The sequence below is a fragment of the Mastigoproctus giganteus genome, chromosome 10 (genome assembly GCF_048544385.1).
Source record: "Mastigoproctus giganteus isolate SK-2022 chromosome 10, ASM4854438v1, whole genome shotgun sequence".
Taxonomy (NCBI): domain Eukaryota; kingdom Metazoa; phylum Arthropoda; class Arachnida; order Uropygi; family Thelyphonidae; genus Mastigoproctus; species Mastigoproctus giganteus.
Window position 1 is genome coordinate 102384381 of NC_143584.1, and position 25166 is coordinate 102409546.

The 25166-nt window shown below is 37.0% G+C and overlaps 1 protein-coding gene across 5 annotated transcripts in view; it reads right to left on the reverse strand.

Moving 5' to 3' along the window:
- Positions 1 to 1245: 1245 nt before the first annotated feature.
- Positions 1246 to 25166, reverse strand: part of LOC150079193 (pleckstrin homology domain-containing family G member 5-like) — a 559615-nt gene continuing 535694 nt past the window's right edge. For all 5 annotated transcript variants that reach the window (XM_090382446.1, XM_090382448.1, XM_090382445.1 and 2 more), the window contains 2 exons: positions 22958 to 23808; positions 1246 to 2138 (listed from right to left, as the gene is read on the reverse strand). In XM_090382446.1, coding sequence (XP_090238572.1) covers positions 2129 to 2138; positions 22958 to 23808 — 861 coding nt within the window. In that variant the 3' untranslated portion in view covers positions 1246 to 2128. The remainder of the gene's footprint in view (positions 2139 to 22957; positions 23809 to 25166) is intronic.

Below are 25166 nucleotides of genomic sequence, written 5' to 3' on the forward strand. Positions count from 1 at the left end.
AAAGGAAGCTTTTCCTATAATACTATTACTATTTAAGTATATGTGTACAGAAACTATATTAACAAAATTTATGAAAACCTTTTAAAATAAGAATTATGTGCACCAATAAATATAAGCCTAAGAATGTCAATCCATAAATTTATTTTATATATGATATTCGTTTTGTGCAAGTTAATTGAAAATATTCATTTTCCAAAAAAAAAGGACAAAATATTAAAATTTACAGAACATATAGGTTTAGAATTCTCTGTACATGCAGTATGAAAATTATAATACAAAACTTTTACAGTAATTTCAATTTACCATATAAAATGGAAAATTCATTGCTAATATAAAATGAAAATGAGTGATGATAAATGGAAGATGTACATGTATGACAAGATTGTCTTCTCTGCTGAAAAGTGTAATTTTAGTTATATTAATATTTTATTCACACACACAGTAAAATCATGTTAAATTGAGAGGGGGGCACAAATCATTGTTTGTTGAAATAAATTCTGCAACGCTTTACACTTTTCTTATAAAGTAAGAAGTTCTGCCGTATTTTCATTAACTATCAATTTTAAAATTGATAATAAATAAAATGACATGTACTACAAAAGTAAAAATCTGTTTAGAGATAAACATTTTGAAGGTTTATTGTATTTTTAAGAAATATCATTACGATATAATACATACTATCCAAAAATATGAAGCAGTAAATATCACTTCCATTACTTTGCATGTGTTAATATGCCTTTTCAGTTTGGGGCTGATGTACTTGCATCTGCTTCAATCCCCCCCACACACACCAAGGACTAGGCATACGTAATTTTCATATTTGCAAACCAATACATTTTAAGCATAGATGAACTTTGAAAATAATTCATTATACTGAATTTTCCATCAGAACTATTTTGCTCAAATAAAATTTACAAAATATTATTAATAAAGGAAGTCAGATGGGAGCTTGAAATATTTTCATTATAGTGACATTTTCATTGACTATTTGTTGTAAAGGGATTTTACTGTATATGAGTACTGATTGCAGGTGTATAACATTGCTGTTACATAATTTATTTTTGTTAAGTATTTTTTCGTACAAATTCTTAGCTATCAGAAACACTTATACAGTGCTAAGTGAATCTTTAAATGCACATTTAAATACTTGTGGGAATGCAAATTAATAAGCACCTATTATGTATCCACATTAAACTTTAATCATGATTCATTAATACATTTAAAATAATAATCAGTTGTCTTTGAATGATGTTCCCTCTACTGACTTTGTTTAGAAAGTCTGAAAAGTTGATTTTTGCATTTGCTGTTGTTATACACTGCATTTTAGGCAATGACATAACACGCCAGAAACATGCGTCTTGAGATGACAATACTTCATTAGCATTTCCCAAATACTGTTCCACTTTGTATTTTAATTGAAATAAAACAATGTAAAATTTTAATTGGAAATAATTACTTATGATCTGAACTTATGAACCTACAAAAAATATTAAAAATGTTAACAGAATAAAACTGTCCTGTTTTTATATATGACAACTCAGAACCCCCATTACTATTACCTCTAAAAACAACTATCAAATTGCACTTGACACACATGAAGTGCCAGTGTGAAGATGCTATACTGCCAGTGTGTCACTGCTATACATATATGTTTTTAAATCACAGTATATACTAATTACTAAGTCTATTTCAGCTTACTACAATGGAGTTTCTACTCTATAAATTTAATGAAATTTCTTTGCAAATCAGTGATGCTGCATTTGTGTACATTCTGTACTAAGTATATATCTCAAGTGGGTAGAGTAAATTTTGATGATAAATATTATCACAATTCATGAACACATGGCTGACCTAGTGTGATATTTTTTATAATATTATAGGAAAAAACTATAATATTATACTTATGCATAACTTAATATCTGATGTTAACTGCTAAGCTTGTCCTTGTTTCAGGAATGATGATATGAATTGATATAGATTAGTACTTTCCCAAATGTGCTACAGTTTCAGTAACAAGCCCAAAGCCTTTGGACTTGACAATGAGATGATAAGCTAAAGTTCTCTCATAGATGAAACACAAATGCCTCCTGTGAAATTTGGCAAATACAAATTAGATTCTTCTACTATTTCATACTTCTCTGAAATTATAAAACATAATACCAATTGTAATAGGTAATAAATCATTTTTATAACAAATATACTTTATGAACAATAAATAGATATTGTGCATATACACATACATTATACTATTGCACATAATACAGTACAGTAGATTCTCGATTTTCCAGGATAGACAGTAAAAAAAAAAAAAAAAGATTTCCCGGATAATCAATTTCCCGGTTAATCCAAAAATACAGTAAGTCCTCAACATATGACTTCTTATGTAAGTCGAGTTTTACGTAACTCGTGAATGACTAATAAAATATTGCTACTATATCCCTGATATGCCAAAATTACGAAAACTACGTAATATCCTCAGAAGAAAAATAGCTATATATTTTAATTAGTTCAATTAAAAACTTTATCTGGGGACAGCAGTGAAGTAGCACATAAGAAAATAAAACATAACAGGAAGAAAAAAAAAGTTATTGTACTGTAAAAACTGATATGTATTTCGTAACCTTGGTTATTATGGTTGACCTCACTGGTGCTGATTGCTTCACCACTTCTCGTATTCTGTCTTTCTACTTTGTGTTCATCATTACCACTGAAAAATCTGAATTCCGCACGATACTTGTTGTTTGGCCATTTTCATACATCATTATTTTAATTTTCTGATCCAATTCAATCGCTTTCCTTTTCTTGATAGATTTACTAGTACCACTGTCACTTGTTCTCTTAGTTGGCACCATGATAACATTCAAAATAAATTTTCTGAAAAGAACTTATTATTATTGTAATAAGTTTCACAGGGTTAAGGCAAAAACTTACTATTATCACCCCATAAGCTCGCATTTTACTAAAGCTCATTTCTGGAGATCACTGCCATAAAACAATTTGCACTTTCTGGGTTACTGGGCTTTTCTGGTAGCACAATTTATTATAAACGGGTAGTAAACTCGATCTTATTGCATTTGCAATAATACCGATAGCAGGAAATCTGTGGGTTTTTAAGCTACTACAGTGAAATGTGTGTCCCCTTCACTGAAATCTTCAGTCATATAAAAAATATATAAATAATGTAACATAAGTCCGAAGATACATAAGTCGGGGACTTACTATATCGAAAAATATTCCGCAACCTACGTAAAAAGTATGGCGATAGATAAAAAATTAAAAAAAACTTGCCATGCACTACTGGCGTGTCCAATACATAAAAAACGAAAAACTTACCACGCACTAACAGCGTGTCTAATACGATGCTTCCCTTTATTTTTTACAATGTCGCATATGGTTTGGTCACCAACATTATAATGGTTCTTTAGAGATTTAACGGATGCACCATTTTCAAACTTTTGAATAAGTTCAAGTTTTTGTTTAATTGAAAGCACAACTCATGCGTTTGCCCATCATTTCAGCGATTTATAAAGAAAAAAAAAAATAAAAATAATAATAAAAATTTTGATATCCCTAGCATAAATAACGAAACAAAATGTCCTTTTGCGGTGCGATGGAACACAACAAATGACGCACTAAAACAAACTAAACATTTGGTCTCTTTGCTTTCTTTCTTTTTTTGAGTGGCAGGTGTGAGGACAGTGTGCAAGATAATAGGCACACTAATCTCTCAATTACGGCTTAAAACACCGCTTCTTGTTGCTTATTTACGACTTGCAAAATATCTGTTTATACCTATTCTAGTTATTACTTGAATTTTATGATTATTTTTTATTTTTTTAATTTGGAGTTTAAGTGTCCCAGTTAATTCGATTCCAGTAAATTGAGAGTCTGCTGTATATCTAAATATGAGAAGCAGTAGAAATTTTTGGCATTAAAAGTAAAAGTTTAGGATACAATGCATGAAATAAGTAGAAAGGGGTTTTTTGCACAAGAATTTCAGATTTAGTGTGGAATTCATGTTGATAATATTAAGTGTATCAGAATTAATATTATTCCCACATTTTAAATATTTTGTACATGTACATCGTATTCCAATACATTACATGTAATGCTAACAGTTATCAGTGTTCCCATGACCATTTTAGTGTTAGTAGTGGCATATAATGCAAGAAATCAAGCTTATATCAATCAATCAAGAAATCAAGCTTTTTTTTTTTTTTTTTGTTAGTTGTTAGCGCATTGGCTTCTGTGGCCATAATGCACCTCCCAAAGGTTTTTACATTTACTCTGATCCAAGCCCGATGCGGGATTCGAACCCGCGGCCTTTAGGTTGCAGGCAGGCACTTTACCCACCTGGCCTGTCTTAATCAAAAGGTCGAGAGAGGATTAGCCTTCAAAAGCCACATTACACTGGGTTTAGGTCATTTTGAACAAGAAACCAGGTTAGCCGAGCATTGATAACTTTTTTCGTGACCTTGCTCATACAGCTGGTGGGTGCAATAGGTTGGTAGTGCTCTGGATTTGAAGGATCCTTTGCTGGTTTCAGAAATGCCAAAACAAGCATCACACCATTTGTCTCGGAAAGTATTCCACCTGGTCCTGCTGCACTCAGTTGGGTGGAATCTAGAGCATGGTGCAATTCTGACTTTGTGAAGTATTGCGATTGTATGTGGCATTAGATGTTGATTCAAAACTGATCAATGTTTTTCAGCATGTGTTTTGTGTGTCTGAAAATGGGGTGAGTAAGATGTCATAGCTGAAATTTCCATGAATGACCTGCCCAAAGTATTTTCAATTTTCCTCTAGTTTGGTAACATCAAAACTCTTGAAACTGAGCATGGGAAGGTCAACACATGGGTATATCTAGTACATTCATAGTATTTTAATTCATACTGTTTGCATTTTTGTGGTTCTTGTAACTGTGGAAACAACACCTCCATGCTTCCCTTTTGTTGGTCTGCCTAACTCCTTTGATTGTGTGGTCATTCCGGAGTATAAAAAGAAAATTCATATATTTTTTACGTTTTAATATGTTTTGCCAGTGTCACAGCTAGAAAAAGTGGGGCCCAATGCAAAGTTTAGTGTGTCGAACGCATTTTCAAGATCTAAGTTGACCATGATTGCGAATATGAGATTCAGCTTTGATAAACACACCTAGCATTGATCTGTTCTTCTGAAGCCATACCGATGGCCTGGAAGGAGATTCTGTGACTCCAGGATGTAAGTGAGCCTCATGTGAGATATTGGCCTATAATTTTGAACCAGGAAAGGATCTTTGCCAGGTTTTGGTATGGAACCAGGAAGAAGGATAGGCATTTTCAGAGATCCAATTATAGAAAATCAACAGGATACACAAGTCATGTAAATGCTTCAGCATAATGTACTGAACACCATCTGGGCCTGCAGCACTGTTAAGAAATCTATTTAATGATTCTTTCAGTTCTCTTAATGTAAAGGATTGATTTTACAGGAAGGAGCGGTGCATGAAGTTAATTTTATACTGTTCTGCATCATCTTTACTGCTCTAGAAGAAAGATGTATAGGAGGCAGAAGCAGAGATGGTGGAGAAAGAATCTGCTAGAGCATTGGCAACTTTTTCAGGAGCAGACATGTCTTTCCCTTTACAGTGAAGTAAAGTAGCAGGCACTGAACAAATTTGCCATTTAGCACCTGTATCCATTCTACAGATATTTGTGTGTCAGTGTCTTTTGTGATGGATTCATGGATAGCTTTTGTGCAAAAGCTATCCATGAATCCTATTTTGCTTTCCTTCTAATCTGCCTTGCTTTTGCTTTAAGCCTTTTATAAGTAATCAAGTTACTATTCGTAGGACATTTCTGGAAATTATTCCATGCATGGTTTTTCTCTTGTTTGGCATTAGTGCACTCTATATTCCACCAATGATTTCAGTAGTGCGATATGTCTTGGATTTTGGAATGAAAAGCATTTGCCTCAGTCAGAATCTGAATGGTGATGTAAGTAGTTACATCATCAATAGGTTTCTGTTGAACATAAATTCTATCTAAAAGCATTTGGGCAGAATAGTCATCCCAGTTCGCCTTATTAAATTTCCAACTGGATCGTTGATCAGGAATTTTGAGTGACTGCTGTTTGTATTGAGCAAATAATTGGAAAGTGGTCACTGTTAAAGGTTGGTTGTTTTGGGTTTTTCTAGCACATCAGCTTCTATAGCTATAGTGTGCCAAAACATATGTTTTATGGATCATTATCTGATTCTTTTGGTATGATTATACAAATTTGTATTAAATTATAATAATTTATAAGTTTCAGGAACTGGAAAACTTCTGATATATTGAGTATCTGCTAATTTTGCTCGTAATGAAGTAGTTGCTTTTAAGGATTTAAATATAATTTCTAATGTAAAGTTAGGGCAGTCAAGTAAGATATCTTGGAGTGTTAGTATTGTTTTACAGTCAGAGCATTGAGGTGGAGATTTAGCTTGGAGCAGGTAACATTTGCATGCCCTACTCTTAATCTGCTTAGTATAACTTCTTGTCTGGTTTGCTCCTGCCATTTTTGTTGGCACTTTTTTTTTTTTTTTTTTGCTGCTAATTCGGATTGTAATTTTATAGTCTCACATCTGGTGGAGTATGGGCTTGGTACACTCAGGGTTCTGGAGCTGGATATTATCATTCTTCTCTTTCTTGATGACTCCTTTCTACTTCTCTCTCTGGGTAACTCAGAAATTTTTTTTTTTTGGTTGCTACAGCATAAGCCTCAGGCTTACTTGCACCATATGGCTAATAATAATAATCTTCTTTTTCTTCTTCTTCTTCAAGAGGAGTGTTTCCATTTACAATGGGTTTCCTCAGCCTACAAGTTATTTCTTGTTAGGAATTTTTTCCCGCCATAAAGTGTGGTTCAAGGTGTCTTGGTTGGTTAAGCCTCGGGCTGTCATGCACTCCCGTACTCCATCCATCCTCCTAAGTCTTCCTCTTCTCCTAGGAGGTATCTATTCCAGGATAGCCTTTGGATATCTGTTTTCTTGCATCCGTATTACATGTCCATACCATGTTAGACGCTTTTCTTTGATGGTGTCAATAATAGTCTTTTTCACTTCCATTTTTTCCCTTATGTCTTCATTCCGTTTTCTGTCTCTTCCAGAAGTTCCTGCTGAGCGTCTCCAAAAATCCATTTCTGTGGAGAGCAATTTGTTTTCCACTCGCCTATTCAATGTCCAGGTTTCCACTCCATACAATAGAAGACTTTGTATAATCGTTTGAAATATAAGTTTCTTTGTTTTATTTAGGATATTTTTGCTCCACAGAATAGAGTTTAACATGCCGATAGCCTTTCTGCCGTCTGTAATTCTCTTGTTGATCTCTGCTTGGGATGATCCATCACTTTGTAAGATTGATCCCAAATATTTGAATTTATCAACTCTAATAATAATAATAATAATAATAATAATAATAATATGGTATTTTTACAGTTTAGTTGATAGTGCTTTCCACTTGTTTTGCTGCTTGATCTGCCTGTTCATTACTGTCTATCCTAACATGTCCGGGAACTCAGTAGAAACTTATGTTTTGTTTTCATTTTGCTAACATATTTTGGATTTGCCATATTGTCAGATAGGTATTTCAGTTATTCTTCAAGGCTTGCAGGGCATTGAATGAATCTGTGAAGATTATACTGTTGACGATGTTGGCTATCCATATATGGTTCATGGCTAGTTGTATAGCATCCAGTTCTGCCATATAAATGCTGCACTCAGTTGGGAGATGATGGCATTTGGGAACTAGGCTGCTATCAGGGTAGATTGTAATTTTGGTCTCTGTAGGCTGTGCGTAATTGCTGGAAATTTTGTTTAGGTAGAGAATTCTTGTTCCAATTATACATTTGGAGATTGCATATCGTTTGAATGGTATCCCAAGGTGGATATGAAACTTTAAGAGAAATTGCTATCTGATTGAGATTTAAATTATGTTGCTGGATTAGGTCTCTTAAATATACGCCTGCTGGTTTGTTGGCATTTGGATGTGCTCTATATAAGTTTTCCAAACTTGGTTCGTGTAGGATTGTCCATGTCAGTGGTCAGGTATTGATTTTATCTTTGCAGCATAGTATAACAGCAAGTTTTGTCTCTGGAGTTGTAGTTATGGTTCGTGAGCCTCTGCATATAGGCTCTGGACTGGTGATGTGTGATAGGCTTATAATAGTGTATGTAAAGTGTTGTGATGCACCGGATCTAGCCATCTCAAGGCACTTGGTTTGGCTGAATTGTACAGGGGGGCTCCATAGTCTAGTTGAGATTTTATGAGGGCTCTGTATAATCGCAATAAAGTAACTATCTGTGCTCCAGGTTGTTGCTAATAAGACTCAAAATGTTTATTCTAGATGCAGTTTGTTCTTAGCTGTTTTATATGTTCTAAAAAAAAAAAAAGGTAGTTTTTTATCAAGAAAAAGTCCAAGAAATTTTATGGTTGGCTTGATTGGGATTAACTGTCCTTTAAGTTTTAATTCTGGATCTAAATGAAGGTTTCTTTTGTTACAGAAGTGCGTGCCTATTGTTTTTTGTGCGGAGATCGTGAAACCATTTTTCCGAGCCCAACTGCTGACCTTGTTTATTGTACCTTGTAACTGCTGTGTTCATGTTAATTGCAAACAGGGTGGCATCGAGGATTGGTCCCCATGGTACTCCTTCTCCTTGTAGGAAAACTTTTGAGAGTGTAGTTTGCATTCGTACTTGGAAAGTTTGGTGCTGTAAAAAGTTCTGGATAACCCCAAGGGCTCACATCTGGTGAGCATGGGCTTGGCACACACAGGGTCCTGAGCTGGATATCATCATTCCTTTCTTGGTGATTCCCTTATACTTCTCTCTCTCTCTCTCTCTCTCTCTCTCTCTCTCTCTCTCTCAGGGTGACTCGGAAATTTGTTTTTGGCTGGTGCATCATAAGCCTCAGGCTTCCTTGCACCATATTGCTCATAGTAAATAGGGATGTGTCTTCTTAGCTTTAAGTTATATATGTCCCAGAGCATGCCACAGTGCCAGGATGTATTGTATGCTTTTGGATATCAAAGCATATCATGACTAAATGTTCTTTTCTAATGAAAGTGTTTCATATATTGTTTTCTATTTTAATTAGGGGGTCCAAGGTTGATCTATGTTTCCTGAAGCCACACTGTACTGTGCACAAAAGGTTATGGTTTTCTAGGTACCATATGAGTCTTGCATTTATAATCTTTTCCTTTAATTTTCCTAGGCAGCTGGTGAGTGCTATTGGATGGTAGCTGTTCAGATTAGTAGGATCTTCGCCAGGTTTTGGGAAAGCGAGGACAATCGCATGATGCCATATGTTAGGAAACATGCTCCATATAAATTCGGTTGTATAAAAGAAGTAGATATCATAATGATTCTTCACTGAGCTTCTTTTTCATTATATAATTGATACCATCTAGACCTTCTGCACTTTTTGTTTGTGATAGTGCCTTATGGAGCTCCATTATGGTTATATTATTCTACCTATTTTGTGGAGAATTTTAAATTGTATTTTTCTTGATGATTTTTATATTTCTGGAATTTCGGTGGATAGGATGTGGTGGGTCAGATATTTTGGTGAAAGTTACCTAAAGAATTTGCTATTTGTTTTTGTTTGTACATCCAATTATCAATTGGCAACTGTCCTTGCCAATTGAATAATTGGATGTACTAAATTTTGGTATTTATTGCTTATTTTATCCTAAACTGTTTTAGTATTTGTAGTTCTATTTATGGTTGAGGCAAGATGTATCAAGGGGGCTTTCTTGCATGCCCGTCTGACATATCTTGCTCTCACTCTCATTTTTTAAAAATGTATTAGATTGTCTGTGGTAGGATTTTCGTGAAAAAATTCCATGCTCTGTTTCTGTCTCGTTTGGGTATATTCCTCATTCCACCACGACTTTGGGAATAGAGGAAGTTTGGTAGACATTCATATTGGTTGTTCTGCTTCTTGGCTAATTTGGTCGGTTACATATTGTACTGCTTGGTCACTGGTTAGTTGTTGGACTTTCTGTTCCATTACTGCTAGATTTTTCGTATTTTTCTCACTCTTTGTGAAGCTTCCATTTGGGTTTTCGTCTGGATTGAAATGGGATGTTTTTTGTTAAAGTGACAGTAATGGGGTAGTGGTCGCTGTGTAATGGAAGTTCATGAACTGTCCATTCTAAAACAGGATATAATGATGGGGAACAAAGTAAGATCAATTGCTGTGCTGGTTCCTGTTGGAAGGTGGACACACGTGCATTTTCCACTGTTCAGGAGGGTTAGATTTTTGGCGTCTATTATTTTTATTAAAATCAGTATTTCCTCATAAAGGGTGATGTCCACTTAGGTCTAATCAAGAAGTAAGGAGGGGGTAGTTGATATATCAGTTCTTCTAAGTCTTCATAACTTATTTCTTGGTTCAGGGGTAAATATATTGATACTATTATTATTAAACTACTTGCTGCTATATGTACTGCTACTGCTTCAAGAGGAGTTTGTAGGTGGTGTTTGAACTGGTATGTGAGAATTGACAAGGACTGCTGCTACTCTGTGGGCTATATAGAATTATTTATTCAATCTCGCTGATGTATAGTGTAGTTCTTAATTACGATTGTATCATCAGGTTTCAGCTATGTTTCTTGTAAACAGAAACATATTGGGTGATATTGATAAATTAAATCTAGGACATCATATATATTATTATGGAAACTATGACGATTCCATTGAATAAAGGCACCATTTGTTTTGTTTTAGATGAGTTTTCTGGTTATTTTCCCATTACCGTTTTATATTTTTCTGTCCGCGATTTGTCTTTTTTAGGGAAATATGGCTTTCCAGTGTCCATATCTTCATCAGCAAATATTTCTAGAATGAGTTCTTGTTGTTGTGCTTTTCCTACTGTGTCTATTTGTTCAGCAGCATGGTGTACTGTTATGGAGGAGTGTTCTTTGGTTTTTACTTGTGGTGGTGAAATTACCGTTGGTGGAACTGAGATGGGGGGGGGGGTGTTTTCAGCCTGTTCTCATTTCTGTTTTGTGGATGCGAGCCATTTACGTGCTCAATCTAACAGTGATTCATTTGGTGCAATTGTGACTTCAGTTTGTGATCCTGTTGTTCTGGGTTATTTGTTTACTTGTTATCTGTGCATAGGTAGATTTCTTTATATTGGCTGGTTGTAATGTTTTTCTGGCTTCCTGGTATGTAACTTTATGTTCTGCTTGGTATTTTTGGATTTTCCTTTCTTGTTTCCATCTTTTGCATTCATGAGAGTGGGCAGTGTGGTTTTCACTACAGTTTGGGCATTTAGGGTGTTCAGTTGTACATTCTTGATTGGTGTGTTCTCAGGAACCACATTTGGCACATATTGCTATTCCTCTGCATGTTGTTTGTGAACTTTCATATATTTGAGATTTAAAACATTGAATAGGATTTGGTATATAGGGTCAAATTTGACAAAGCAGGTATCTTGCTTTCCCATGCTGCGGTGGACTTGGAGTATTAAAAGTTTCAACCATATTTCTGGTGTGAGTGATTAGTCCTTTTTTGAACGTTATTCTTTTCACAGGAATGACTCTTTGGTTTTTCATTTCATGTAGTATTTCGTCTTTTGTTCTTTCTGTTCTCTCTCAATGATCCCATTCAGAAATTATTTCTTCCGAGGTGTTTAAAGTATTATGGGGTGTAATTGTTAACGGAATTCTGCCAGAAGTGGACATTTTCATTAGTTGCTCTGACTGTTGTATATTGGTTGTCTCAATCAGTAAGTCACCTGATTTTAACCTTTTTACTGCTTTTGGAATTCCTGCTATATTTTCCGGATATTTTTGTATCAGGAAAGGGGATAATTTTCCTGTGGACTGATCATCTGTGGAATGGATGATGAGATACTTTGGTGTGGGTATTTCATTTATATATATATCAGTTTTTTTTGTCTTTTTGCCATGTTTGTATTGATCTCTTCGTGTTCTTGAGTTGATTGGCTCATGTTAGAAGATTTTGTGACTGCTGTCAAAATCCATGGTGTTTGCTCCTTTTTGCCCTGGGAATGAGAGCTTTTCCGCCCAGGTTTCCAGCCCCGCCATATGGAGGCAGGAGTGGTGCCACCTAGTAACCAAGCGGACAAAGAAAGGTTAGTAATTGATTTATGTAAAGAAAGGTGACTTTCCTTTCTGTATTAGTAAGTTTTTAATACGTTAAATGTTATTAATATATACAATAAAAGTTTAAGAAAATTGCAAAAACTCACCCAAAAAAATAACGCTTTTTATAATAATTGGCATACTAGATAATTTGCTGAAAGGTCGCTCGAATCACAATGCTTGCACATGGGGCCACTGTTAAAAGGATCAGATAATACCAACCATGTCATGATTGGAAAGATGGATGGAGAGAAAACTGACAAGTGAACTGCAGAAGTAGACCCTGTAGGTAGTAGGAGATCCAGAGTTCAGTAAATCAAGATCATTATTATTCATATATTCCTCAATCAGTTTCCCTATTCTGTCCATTGTAGCGGACCGGACCGTCACAATGGATGGTATCCACTGAAGTCACCGAAAAGACAAATTGGAGTTGGGTAATAAGGTCGTCAAGTTCTGAATGGGAAAGAGGTAGAGATGGTGGAATATAAACAGAAACAAGCGTAACTGATGCACCAACTGCAATACAAGCAGCCACAACTTATAGATTGGTTAGTAACTGGATCAGTTTAGATGCATGTTAGAATTAATTAGAATGGCTACTCCACCACGTGCAAAAGACTGAGTTTCTATCATCTGTACATCATATAATTGTAGAATTTTGTTGAAAATTGGGGTGACAAGAATGTTTCCAATAGGTATACACTTATGGGATTGAACTGAATGAGTAAATCCCTTAAATCACCAGAATGACTGCTTAGTCCTCTGCAGTTCCATTGAATGATATCATGCATTATTTTGGTTTGGCAGAGGATGATCGTCTGACTGCTTTTTGTTTGCAGGGCATTTTTTCCATTTTTTTGGGAAGATGGTTCATCCAGTATCCATAGTGTCATTCACATGAAGTTCTAGTATGGGTTCCTCAATCTGAATGTACTTCTATTTCCATAATATTGGTTGGCAATTCAGTTTTTTTGCTGTTTTTAATAGTTTCCAGTTTCTCACTGTCATGTGAGACCATCTGCGTATCAGCTGGGATGCTAATTGGAGTGTTAGTTGCTTCATTGATTTTAGGAGTGTCTTTTCTGGAGGCTGATAAGGTTGCTGTTGTTGTTGTTTTGGTTTTTAGGAGCATTAGCAACTAAGGCCATATTGCTCCGGGATATGCGGTGGTCATTCCCTGACCTTTCTGCATCCTCTGTATTTGGTGGTGACTGGCTCGAACCCCGGTCTAATCAAGAAGCGTGTGCTACGCACTGCTGCTCCTTCCCACCTGGCTATGGAGGCGCCACTGATAAGGTTGCTTTAACCCAGTTTGCCAGAGAGGTGTTCGGTGGTATTGACACATCTGTTTGAGCTGCAGTTGAAAGATAGTTTCAGGCGTGAGATGCATAGGATAGACTGGGCATGGTTAACATAATTTGTCTGTGTGCTTCAGGATATGTTACTTTATGTTTTATTTTGTATCTCTGAATTTTCTTTCCAGTTTTCCGCATATCAAATGATTTAGAAAATGCAGGGTGACTTCCTTTGCAGCTGGGACACACAGGAGTTCAGGCTGAGCAACCAGCCTGAACTCCTTTGTATATGATCTTTAGAGCCACATATAGGACAGATGGCATCACCTCATGCCTGCTGAGAGTGGCCATATTTCTGGCATTTAAAACAGTGAAGAGGATTTAGGATGTATGGCCGAATTTGGCAGTTTAAATAGCCAGCACATCAGGAGTGCTGAAGGTTAAAATGATGGATAAAGTTGGGACAAGATTTTCATCTTTTTTAATCATTATGCGTTTCGCACTGATTAGCTTTTGATTACTAAATTCTTGGACTAATTCTTCCTCAGACATTGCAAGTAGGTCCCACCCTGTGATCATGCCTTTTGATGAATTTAAGATATTGTGGGGGATAACAGATAATGGCAGCCCAGCAAATGTCTTTGTCTTTAATAGCCACACAGAATGTTTCAACTACGAGGTCTCTGGATTATAATTGCTTCACCATTTTTGTTGATCCAGCAATACATTTCAAATATTTTTGAATCATAAATGATAACTGGCTCACAGGCTGAATAGGCAGAGAGTACATCACCAAAAAGTTCGGTAGGTTAGTATACTGCTCTTTAAAGCCTTTTAAGTTGGTTTGCATCACATAATTTTCATTACATATTTCTGTCCTTGAGCTTGATGGCTCTAAAGGAGGAAAATTATTTAAGTCCATTGTTGCTCCTTTTAGCCCTGGGAGAGTAACTTTATTCTCCCAGGTTATTGGCCCTGCCACATGGAGGCAGGAGCAGTGACCAAGTGGTTGAGAAAGTTAGTTTGGTTAGTATGGATTATATAGATATATATATATATATATATATATATATATATATATATATATACACACAAGGAAACAAGGCGAATTTCCTTTCTGGATTCTTACTTGAAACCTTTTAAGTTTAGAATCACTTGAGAAAACAGGAAGAATAGACACTGGAAAATAAATATAACTTATCTACTGTGAAAGAGCACTCTATATATCATACAAAAGATTGATTGGCACTCAGGGCCATTCCACTTGGCATGTTTTGTTAAAAAATGTGGAGAATGCTGGGATCAATGCAGTAGATCACAGGGTAATGGTTACTACCCAGTGGATTGTAATGAACAGTCCGTCCAAATAAAGGACATATGGTTGCTGAGCATAGAGAGACATCAGTAGTTAAAATGGATCCGGTAGGAAGATGTGTGCACTCCATTATTGAGTTTTATCAGATTGTGTTGGTCAAATATTTTTTTGATATTTTGTCTATATTTGTCCAGGTTTTAATTTCCCTATAGTAGACGGTGACTGTTCAGGTTCCCTAGGAATATAGTTAAATCAAAATTAATGGTGACTCTTGCTGCCTCTGGCTCAAGGTTTGTTTTTAAGTTGGATTGGTTTTGGGGATACCTGAGAGTTTATTATCAGTATGCTATCCCTCCATGTGCCAGATTATGTGCAATATGAGGTAATTGAGATCACAGACATTCTCTCAGATATGCCAGACAAGCTGTACTTGCTACCCGTGAGTCTAAAACACTGATGGAACTGATATTTGGGTGACACTCAAGTCAAGTGGACCCAATTTCGGCAAAGTCCAGATGGTCTCTGATAGCCAAATCCTCTACTTGAACCTCCACGATGGTGGGACTGTTAGTAATCCTGGGTAGAACCCCCCACACACAAGCACACTGTGGGTAACCACCCAGGTGTGAACCAATGTAAGCAGGGATCGAGGTGTGGCACCCACACCACATGGAGGAATGCCACCCCTTCTGTGTTACCAGGTAATACTAGGTGTTAATATGACTCTCATCAACCGGTGCAATACCACCACTTTACTTATTGGAGGCTCGAATTGGTGGAACCCATGGTCTCCAGAGCTAAATTCTGGTCAACACTTCCCCATCTCTTCCATCACACAGTATGACTGATCACTTTTGAGGTTATGATGGACATTGTGGCGAGAGGGAGTCAGAATAGTGTGTATGCGGGGGGGGGGGGATTGTCGAGAACATGTTATGTCTAGGATCTGGGTTTATTCTTACCATATGTATGCCATATCCAAAAATTTCATTACTTCATACAGGACATCCCACTTTTTTTTTTTCCTCCCCTCCCACTTTTTCTTACTATTGAATAAACCATGACTCGTCAAACTAATAGAGTAAGCTTATCTGCAAAAAGATCTAAATCTCCCAAACTCTTCCTAGTTCATTTCACAAATATACATGGTCTCAATTCTAATCTCACAATGTCCATTTCTACTTGCAGTCTACCAAACCCCATGTACTTTTTCTCACAGAATCTCAGTTGTCAGTTAATCGACTACTGCTCATCTCAGTTGCCCAAATTATTCGCTGTATGATTCCTTTCACCTCAAAGGTGGTACTTGTGCATATGTCCGTTCCGATATTCCCTGTCAGAGACTTGGTAATTTGGAATCTCCTCTTTTTGATCTTCTCTGGCTTAAAACTTCTCTACCTCATTGTGTTAAATTCATCTGTTGTCTCCACCGTTCTCCCAACTCCACTAATCACTTGGAGCTCTTTGAGTTTCTCTCTTTGCAACTTGACTTTCTCCAGTCGAACTTTCCTAACAGTGAGGTAATTTTCCTTGGTGATTTTAATTTTCACAACTCCAGCTGGCTTCTGTTTTCTAGTTACATCGACCCAGCTGGCCGAGATGCTGAGGTTTTTGCAATTACTAATGATCTTGCACAGATTGTTCATTTACCTACAAGAATACCGGACAATCCTAATCATACAGCCAACATGCTTGATCTTTTTCTCACAAGCAACCCTTCTAAGTACACGGTCGAAGTGAGAGGTCCTTTAGGCACTTCAGATCACAACTTGGTGATCGTCTCTTCTTCAATGGAGCCTTTATCTTATGGCTATTCCCAACATCGCGTTGTTGAGCCTTACAAGAATGCAAAATGTGATGACCTGCGAGATTTCTTTTCCTTGGTCGGATTACTGTTTCAAAACTTCTGATGTCAATGTTTGATCAGATCGTGTCAGTGAAATTATTCTTGCAGGAATGGAATCCTTTATTCCACACTCCACTTTAAAATCTCGTGCTTTATCCAAACCTTGGTTTTTCCAATAAATGTGGTAAGGCCATTCAGAAGAAGAATGTTGTATATCGCAATTGGCTTGTTTCCAATTCTTCAGTTTCATTTTCTGCCTACACCAAAGCTCGCAACAATTGTAAAGCAGTTATTAATCAGTCCAAACTAGAGTTTGAACAGGCTAAGAGTAGAAAACTTGCTTCTTGCCCTAATGGTTTCTGAGCACTCTGGTCTATTGCCAAAGCTATTAGCCGCAACTTTTGTCCATCTCTGTTCCCACCTTGGTCAAAACCAGATGCTTCTGTTGTCACTTCAGGCTGAAGTGACAACAGAACCAGTTTCATGCTGACCTGCTATCATCCCATTTTTCTTCCAACTCATGTATTAATGATCTTGGTAAAACACCTATCACCATTCCCAACATGCTCCATTCAGTGCTTCCTGTAGTCTTCCGTCAAAAGGGGGCGCCTCCGTAGCCAGGTGGGAAGGAGCAGCAGTGCATAGCACACGCTTCTTGATTAGACCGGGGTTCGAGCCCGTCACCACCAAATACAGAGGATGCAGAAAGGTCAGGGAATGACCACCGCATATCCCGGAGCAATATGGCCTTAGTTGCTAATGCTCCTAAAAACCAAATAACAACAAACATCCGTCAAAAGGATGTCAGAAGGATTTTGATGAATCTTGATGCTAAGAAAGCTTCAGGTTCTGATGGTATTTCTCCACTTGTTCCCAAAACCTGTGTTCCTGAACTTACTCATGTTCTTTGCAACCTTTTTTCAATTTCTTGTGAAGGGGATGCACACTTCAACATAATAACGTAAAAACCCACACAATCGAAGTTATAGGTATTAACGCAAATACAATAAGATAGTTTATTTAATACCCGTTTATAATTAGATGCACGAACAAAAAGCCCGGGAAGTGCAAATTGTTTTTGTTTTATGGCAGTGACCTCCAGAAATGTGCTTTAGTAAAATGTGAGCTCGTGCAGGGTGATAATACTGAGTTTTCGCCTTAACCTTGTGAAGTTCTTTACAGAAAATTTCATTTTGACCGTTATCATGGTGCAGACTAAGGGAACAATTACAGCGGTACTAATAAATCTACCAAGAAAAGGAAAGTGATCGATTTGGATCAGAAAATTAAACTAATAAGTATATATGAAAATGGTAAAATATTAACAAGTATCACGCTGAATTCAGATTTGTCAATAATAATAAAGTAGCAATATGTTATTAGTCAATCTCGAGTTAAGTAAAACTCGACAAAGTAAGAAGTTACGTCTTACGTTACTATTACATATGTCGAGGACTTCTGTATTTTTGGATTAACCATGAAATCGATTATCCGGGATTTGTTTTTTACCACCTATCCAAGAAAATCAAGAGTCTACTGTACTTCCACTCTTTCTAAAGTAATGAAGAAATCAATTAACCGCCAACTCTTAAACTACCTAGATACCTTCCATTCTGATCAACGATCGCCAGTATGGATTCCATCAGTGTCGATCCACTGGTGATATTCAGGCTTATGTTACCCATTTATGGACAAATTCAATGGAAAGGTTTGGTGAAACACAAGCAGTTGCTCTTGATATCTCAAAGGCTTTCGATCATGTTTGGCATAAAGGTCTCCTAAACAAGCTTCCATCTTATGGTTTGCCATAAGATGGAAGCTTATGTTTTTTTGTAATTGGTTATCCAGTTTTCTCTCTGATCGCTCATTGAGGGTGATGGTAGATGGCTCTCTGTGTTCTAACTTCTCCACTAATGCTGGTGTCCCCCAAGGTTCAGTTCTTTCCCCCACTCTTTTCCTCTTGTATATTAATGACCTTCTTCCATTGACTGGAAATCCTATCGATAGTTTTGCCAATGATAGAACATTGCATTTCATTTTCCATTTTGAGAAACCTTGCCCTGTTCAATCAGCTTCAAATTCTCGAAAATCTGCTACAAATTCCTTAAATGCTGATCTTCAGGTATTTCTCCAGTGGGGCAAAGACAACTTAGTTGATTTCAACCCTTCTAAAACTCAGTCTTGTCTTATATCTCTCAAAAAAGGATTCTTCTGCTCCTATGCTTATCTTTGGTGACACTCCGATTTCTAGGCAAAATATATCTCTTTTGGGGATTACCCTGACTTCTAATCTCTTGGCACAAGCACATTACAAATATTGCTTCCTCTGCATCTAAAAAACTTGGTTTTCTCTTTCGCTCTCGGCGTTACTTTTCTTCCAAACAGCTGCTCACTCTGTATAAATCGCAAATCCGCCCTGCCATGGCATATTGTTCCCACATCTGGGATGGTTCCACCAAATCTCTCTCTCAGGCTTCTTGATTCCATTCAGAAGAGGGCAGTTAGGTTAATTAATGATTCATCTCTAACAGAGTCTCTCCACTCGCTGTCTCATAAACGTACTGTTTCTGCTGCAACCTCTTCTATAGATACTTCCATGGGCACTGTTCTTCTGAATTGGCTTCTATAATTTCCGCTCTCTCTTTCAAAACAGTCCGAACACGTGCCACCACCAGCCAACATCCATTTACTGTCCGACTTCAAACTCACAGTTGTTGTTATTTGGTTTTTAGGAGCATTAGCAACTAAGGCCATATTGCTTCGGGAATATGCGGTGGTCATTCCCTGACCTTTCCGCATCCTCCATATTTGGTGGCAACGGGCTCGAACCCCGGTCTAATCAAGAAGCGTGTGCTATGCACTGCTGCTCCTTCCCACCTGGCTACGGAGGCACCAGTTAAAGAAGTGATGCAGGATCACCTAGACAAGACTACATGGGTTTGTTAAGGGGAAGTCGTGTCTGACCAATTTGTCAAACTCACAGAACCAACTTTTCATCTTCCTGCTTTATTCATTCGACTGCCATTTTCTGGAACAACCTTCCTTCATATGTCTTTCCTGAAAATTAGTCTACAGAAGTTCAAGTCTAATGTCAGCAAATATCTTCTCTCGTCTTCTCAACCTCCAACCCAAGTACGGTACTAAGTAGTATAGGTTCTAATACCTGTCATGTTTGGGGTTTTCATAATAAAAAAACAAAAAATAAACATGATCTTGCAGATATATATATATATATATATATATATATTAGGCAGTTCAGGCTGATTTTTTTTTTTTTTTTTTGATTTGGTAGTTGTTGGCGCATCGGCTTCTGTGGCCATATTGCACCTCCCAAGGTTTTTGCAGTACTTTGATCCAAGCCCGAGGCGGGAATCGAACCCGCGACCTTTGGGTTGCCGGGCAGGTACTTTACCCACTCGGCTAGCCCGGTCGGCCGTTCAGGCTGAAACAGTTATACGTGGGGATTATATTGGTTTCCTGTAGGCAGTTTGTTATTTGTTAGTTATTTGGTTTTTAGGAGCATTAGCAACTAAGGCCACATTGCTCCGGGATATGCGGTGGTCATTCCCTGACCTTTCTGCATCCTCCGTATTTGGTGGTGACAGGTCCGAACCCTGGTCTAATCAAGAAGCGTGTGCTACGGACTGCTGCTCCTTCCCACCTGGCTAAGGAGGTGCCACCTGTAGGCAGAAAATGATAGGATAATATTGTGAGAGGAGGTCTTGGATGTCATTTAAATATAAGCCATATGTGGGTTTAGTAGAACCATCGTTGCATCACTCAAATTGACCTTCCCCTTTCTTTGGAAGTATGGTTTTCCCATGTCCATCTCCTCACTAGTAAATAGTTTTAGTACCTTCTCATCTTCATGTGAGTTATCTTCTAAGTCCATGAATCTGATTGGTTTCATCAAAAGAAGTAGGTACCGTAGTGTTTTGCTGAGGAGTGGGATCTGGTTGTACAGTAATTGGCGTATTTATAGCGTTACTTTGCTTTATTGGTACAATGGCCAATACTGACCCTGCCCACTCAGTTAGCAATTTGTTTGGTGGTATCGTTACCACTGTTTGGGTTGCAATTGGGACAAACTGATATTTGTCTTTTGATTGCTTGAGTATAGGTTGGTTTATTAGTAATGGGGGCTGGTAAGGATTTTTTTGGCCTCTTGGTAGATGATATCACTGTATCTATTTTTCACGTTTCCAAAGGGGACACTCCTTGGAAAATGGATGTGCTTTTCTGCAGTTAGGACAGCTGGGTGTTGTAGTGGTGCAATCAGTATTGGTGTGAGTAGTGGATCCATACGTGCCATAGGCAGCTGCTCCTCTGCAGACTGACTGTGACTGTCCAAACTTCTGGCACTTGTAGCAGCCTAAGGGATTTGGAATGGAGGTTTTAACATGGAGGTTAAGATAACCTGCTTTGATCACTGTTGGTGGTTTTGGGTTGACAAAAGTGAGTATTATGTTCCAAGTAGGAACTTATATGCAGTCTTTCTTTGTCACAATTCAGCTGACATCGATGATGTCCGATTCGGTGATATACTTCTTGATGTGTTCAGGAAAATGTGTGGTGAAACAGTAACAGAAGTTCCACGAAAAGTTTTCAGTTTTAGTAGTTGCTCAGATTGTCGAACAATGGCAACTTCAACCAGTAAGAATGACAAACTGTCTTGGGGGTATCTGTTATGCTTTCTAGGCATTTCTGCACTAGAAATGGGGAGAGTTTGCCAATCGGTTGGCGTATTTAAGTAGATAATAAGGAAGCTTGGGTTAAGTAGATAATAAGGAAGCTTGGAGTTCAGATTCTGTCTACTTCAGTCTTTTCATATTTAGCTTCAACAAAATCAGGCTCTGATTGTTTTTGCCCTGAGGGTTTCATCTATGCACCCAGTGGATTTCTTGGCTTTCGGAACTGTTTGCTCTATTTCACCTTGGAAGGAAGAGCTTTTCCTCTTCCAGGTTACCGGCCGTGTCATGTGGAGGCAGGAGTAGTGCCACCTTTGTGACTAAATGGTAGTGGGTTAGAAATAAAAAGGAAAAACTAAGAGAAGAAAGAAAGTTATTTTTCCTCCTGATCTAGCTCTAAATAATCTTCAGTAAAGGACTTGCTTTACTGAAGATTATTAAATTGAGTGTTAGTGTAACACTGAAAACAAGGAAACAGTTTTATTTCTTCAATACAGAGTGCAAATTTACTGGCCAAGATGCTTGACCACAAAATCGCTTGGAACCTGGGGCTGTTAAATGTCAATGTTGGGAAATATAATCCCAACCAGAAATTAGATTTCTGGTTCGGATTATATTTTACTGCAGTTACTCCTTGATCTCTTAGTTCAGGTCATATTTGTGAGGAAGAAATTCTGAGAGAATTTATTCCACACATTCAACATATCTCACTTAGATAAAGCTTCTCATGATGAATTCAAGGTTGCACGTGGAGTAACTGTTATGGATATTCTGCTAAATTTGGTGGTCTTCAAAATTTGAATATTTTCTCCAGGGTTTCTCTACAGGAATAAGAAAGATTTGGAGACAGAAATGTCTCCAGACTTTTCCCAAGAACTTGTTCCTTGTTGAATGGATTAACAGTAAAGAGGGGACTTCTATATGAATTGTTTCTGTCCTTTGCTTTTTTATTGAGTTATATTCATTTTCTTGTTTAGTTGGGTCTAAAAAACAAGATCCAAGAGGAGTAAAGTTTGGCTTACTGACTTTGCTCTTTTTAGCCCTGGGAAGATAGCTTTCCAGCCATGCTTGTTGTTATTTTTTATTTATTTATTTTTTTGTTAGTTATTGGCATACCGGCTTCTGTGGCCATATTGCACCTCCCAAGGTTTTTATATTTTCTACTCTGATCCAAGCCCGAGGCGGGATTCGAACCCACAACCTTTGGGTTGCCAAGCAGGCACTTTACTCACCCGGCTAGCCCAGTCGGCTCCAGCCATTCTACATAGAGGCAAGAGAAGAGCAAAATTAGATAACTATATAAATTAGAAGACTATAAAACTCTCTGCAATGGACTAATTACGAGAGAAGACACTTTGAAATCACTTGCAAAATCACTGTGATTGCTCACATGGCACTCAGGGCCTTCCAAATGAATGAAACTAATCTACTGTTTTTGTGTACATAGATATCCATTCCATTCTTACACAAAAGCTATTATAATCAGCATGTACTAGAGTATTTTCATCCTCTAGATGCAATATACAAAATCACCCCCCCCCCCGCCAAGTTTTTCCTTACTTGGGGGAGAAAAGGAAGAGGTGGAGAATCCTACATATCCAGCTGAAACAGACCAGTTTATCTCAGCTGGATATGTGAGATTAATAGATATAAGGAAATCTTAAAAATGCAAATCACTTACGAGCTTTCTAAGCAACTGTTCAGAAGAAATTCTTTCATTCTTCGCAAATCTGCTTTTGAATGCTTGTTGTGTGAATCATCCATCATGATGTGAACAGAAGATATGCCATCTTTCACCTCACTGATATCAATTTTAATGTTGGATCCTTGACATGCTTTATCCACATGGTAAACAGGAGAATGCTGCTGTTGTAAGCTGTGAATATGATCTTCATGTTCTCTTTTACTTCCAAAAGAGAAACCAATCTCTTCACCTTTATCTAATGTTAATTTTTCTGTAGGTGAATTTGTTGCACTCCTAACACTATCACTTTTATATGTATCATCCACTTTTTCTGATTTTGTTTGATAAGCACCACCACTGTGCATTCTAACAGAGTCAGAACTGTGACATTTCTTAATGGTTTTGGATAAAAAACTGTCTGATAATTCTCCACAACCTTTATGTGGAGGACTGTTCCAAGATCTTCGCTTCTGATTAGTATTCTTATCACTTCTCAACAGATTAATAGTATCTGTTGTGTGGTGGTTATAGCGACAATCATTTTGCACAATCTTATTGTCATTCAACTTTGATTCACTTAATGTGTTACTTCCTGGATATGTTTGCTGAGAAACATTATTGACAGTTTGAATATCAGTTACGATGCCTTCGCGTTCAGAGTTTTTAAGAGGACATGGATCTACACTAAGTAGTACATTATGAATGCCAAGACAAGAAATATTCTTCATCTTTACAAGGGGTGGTTTGGCACCTGGTATCACTCCACCATTAATACCACATGGTGAAAGCGTGTTTGCTGCTGAATGAGAGGTTGCTTCATTTTTTACCAATGGCGGAATAACAGGAATCTGTAATAGAAAAATAAAAAACATATACAGCATATGTTAAAATTAAACAAAAATAAAATTGAGAAAATCATCCACAATCTTAAAATACACTCCTTAAAATGAGTTAAATAATATATCTAAGAATAAAGGTATTTATACACATACATAGACAAATTTAAAACCAGGAACATTCAATCAAGGGAATATTGCCATGTAATAGAAACTGTTTTAGAAAAATAAAAAAGAAAATAAACACATTATTCCATTCATAATTTTGTGCTTGAATTTCTTTGGCTGTTGTGTGCCATTCTCTTGCATAGTTGCCAACTACAGACTTAAAAAAGGAGATAGTTAACTGTAACTATACTGAATTATGCAAAGTCATTAGAAAGAGACTCAGAGAGGACATAAGAAGAAGACATCAGAGAGGACATAAGAAGATTTAACACAAGAAAAGTTGAATAAGCAGAAAGGGAAAACAAGGGAAGATGGATTAAATAGGCAGTCATGAGCAGTAATACAAATGATACTGTACCTGAAGAATAGTGATGGTGTACTTATAAATAGCAGAAGACTATTACAAAGTATGATATAAAGAGCAAGGGAATGAACAATGGGAAAGATGGATCACAAATTTGCAACATATGCAATATACCCGATATCCTTCCTGATGAGATAGAACACGCATTGAAGAAAATGATAAATTTAAAAGTCTCGGCTGAATATGAAGTTACTGTAGAGTTGTTAAAATTGGGAGGAAGAGATGACACAGAAACTGGCAAGATTCTTCACAAAATACATCAGGAAAGGTGTCCTAAGAAGTGGAATAAAGCAATCATAATTTTGCTGCATAAGAAAGGAGACAAATCAGAAATTGGAAATTACAGACCAATTAGCTTGTTGTCCCCCATATGCAAGTTGTTCACAAGGGTCATCACTAACAGATTAGAAAGAATACTTTATGAATTTCAACCAAAAGAGCAAGCTGGTTTTACGGCAGCATTCTCGACTATGGATCACATTCACATAATATCACAGCTAATGGAGAAAGCAAATGAGTACAAAACACCATTATGCCTGGTTTGTGGATTATGAAAAGGCATTTGACTCGATACAGCATAAGGCAATGTTTCAGGCACTGGAAAGACAAGGCATAGACATCCCATACATTATGATTTTGACTATATAATATCGGTGTAGATACACCATAAACTATGGTGTATTACTACATACTTGAATTAAGTATTGTAGTGTAAAGGCATCGTTTTAATTGTATCTCATATTCTGGGTGTCTTCACAATGAGATAGCTGGTATTGCACTACTTCAAATAAATAACTTCTCTAGTAGAGAAGACTACTGTTATTTATTTTAAGTGAAT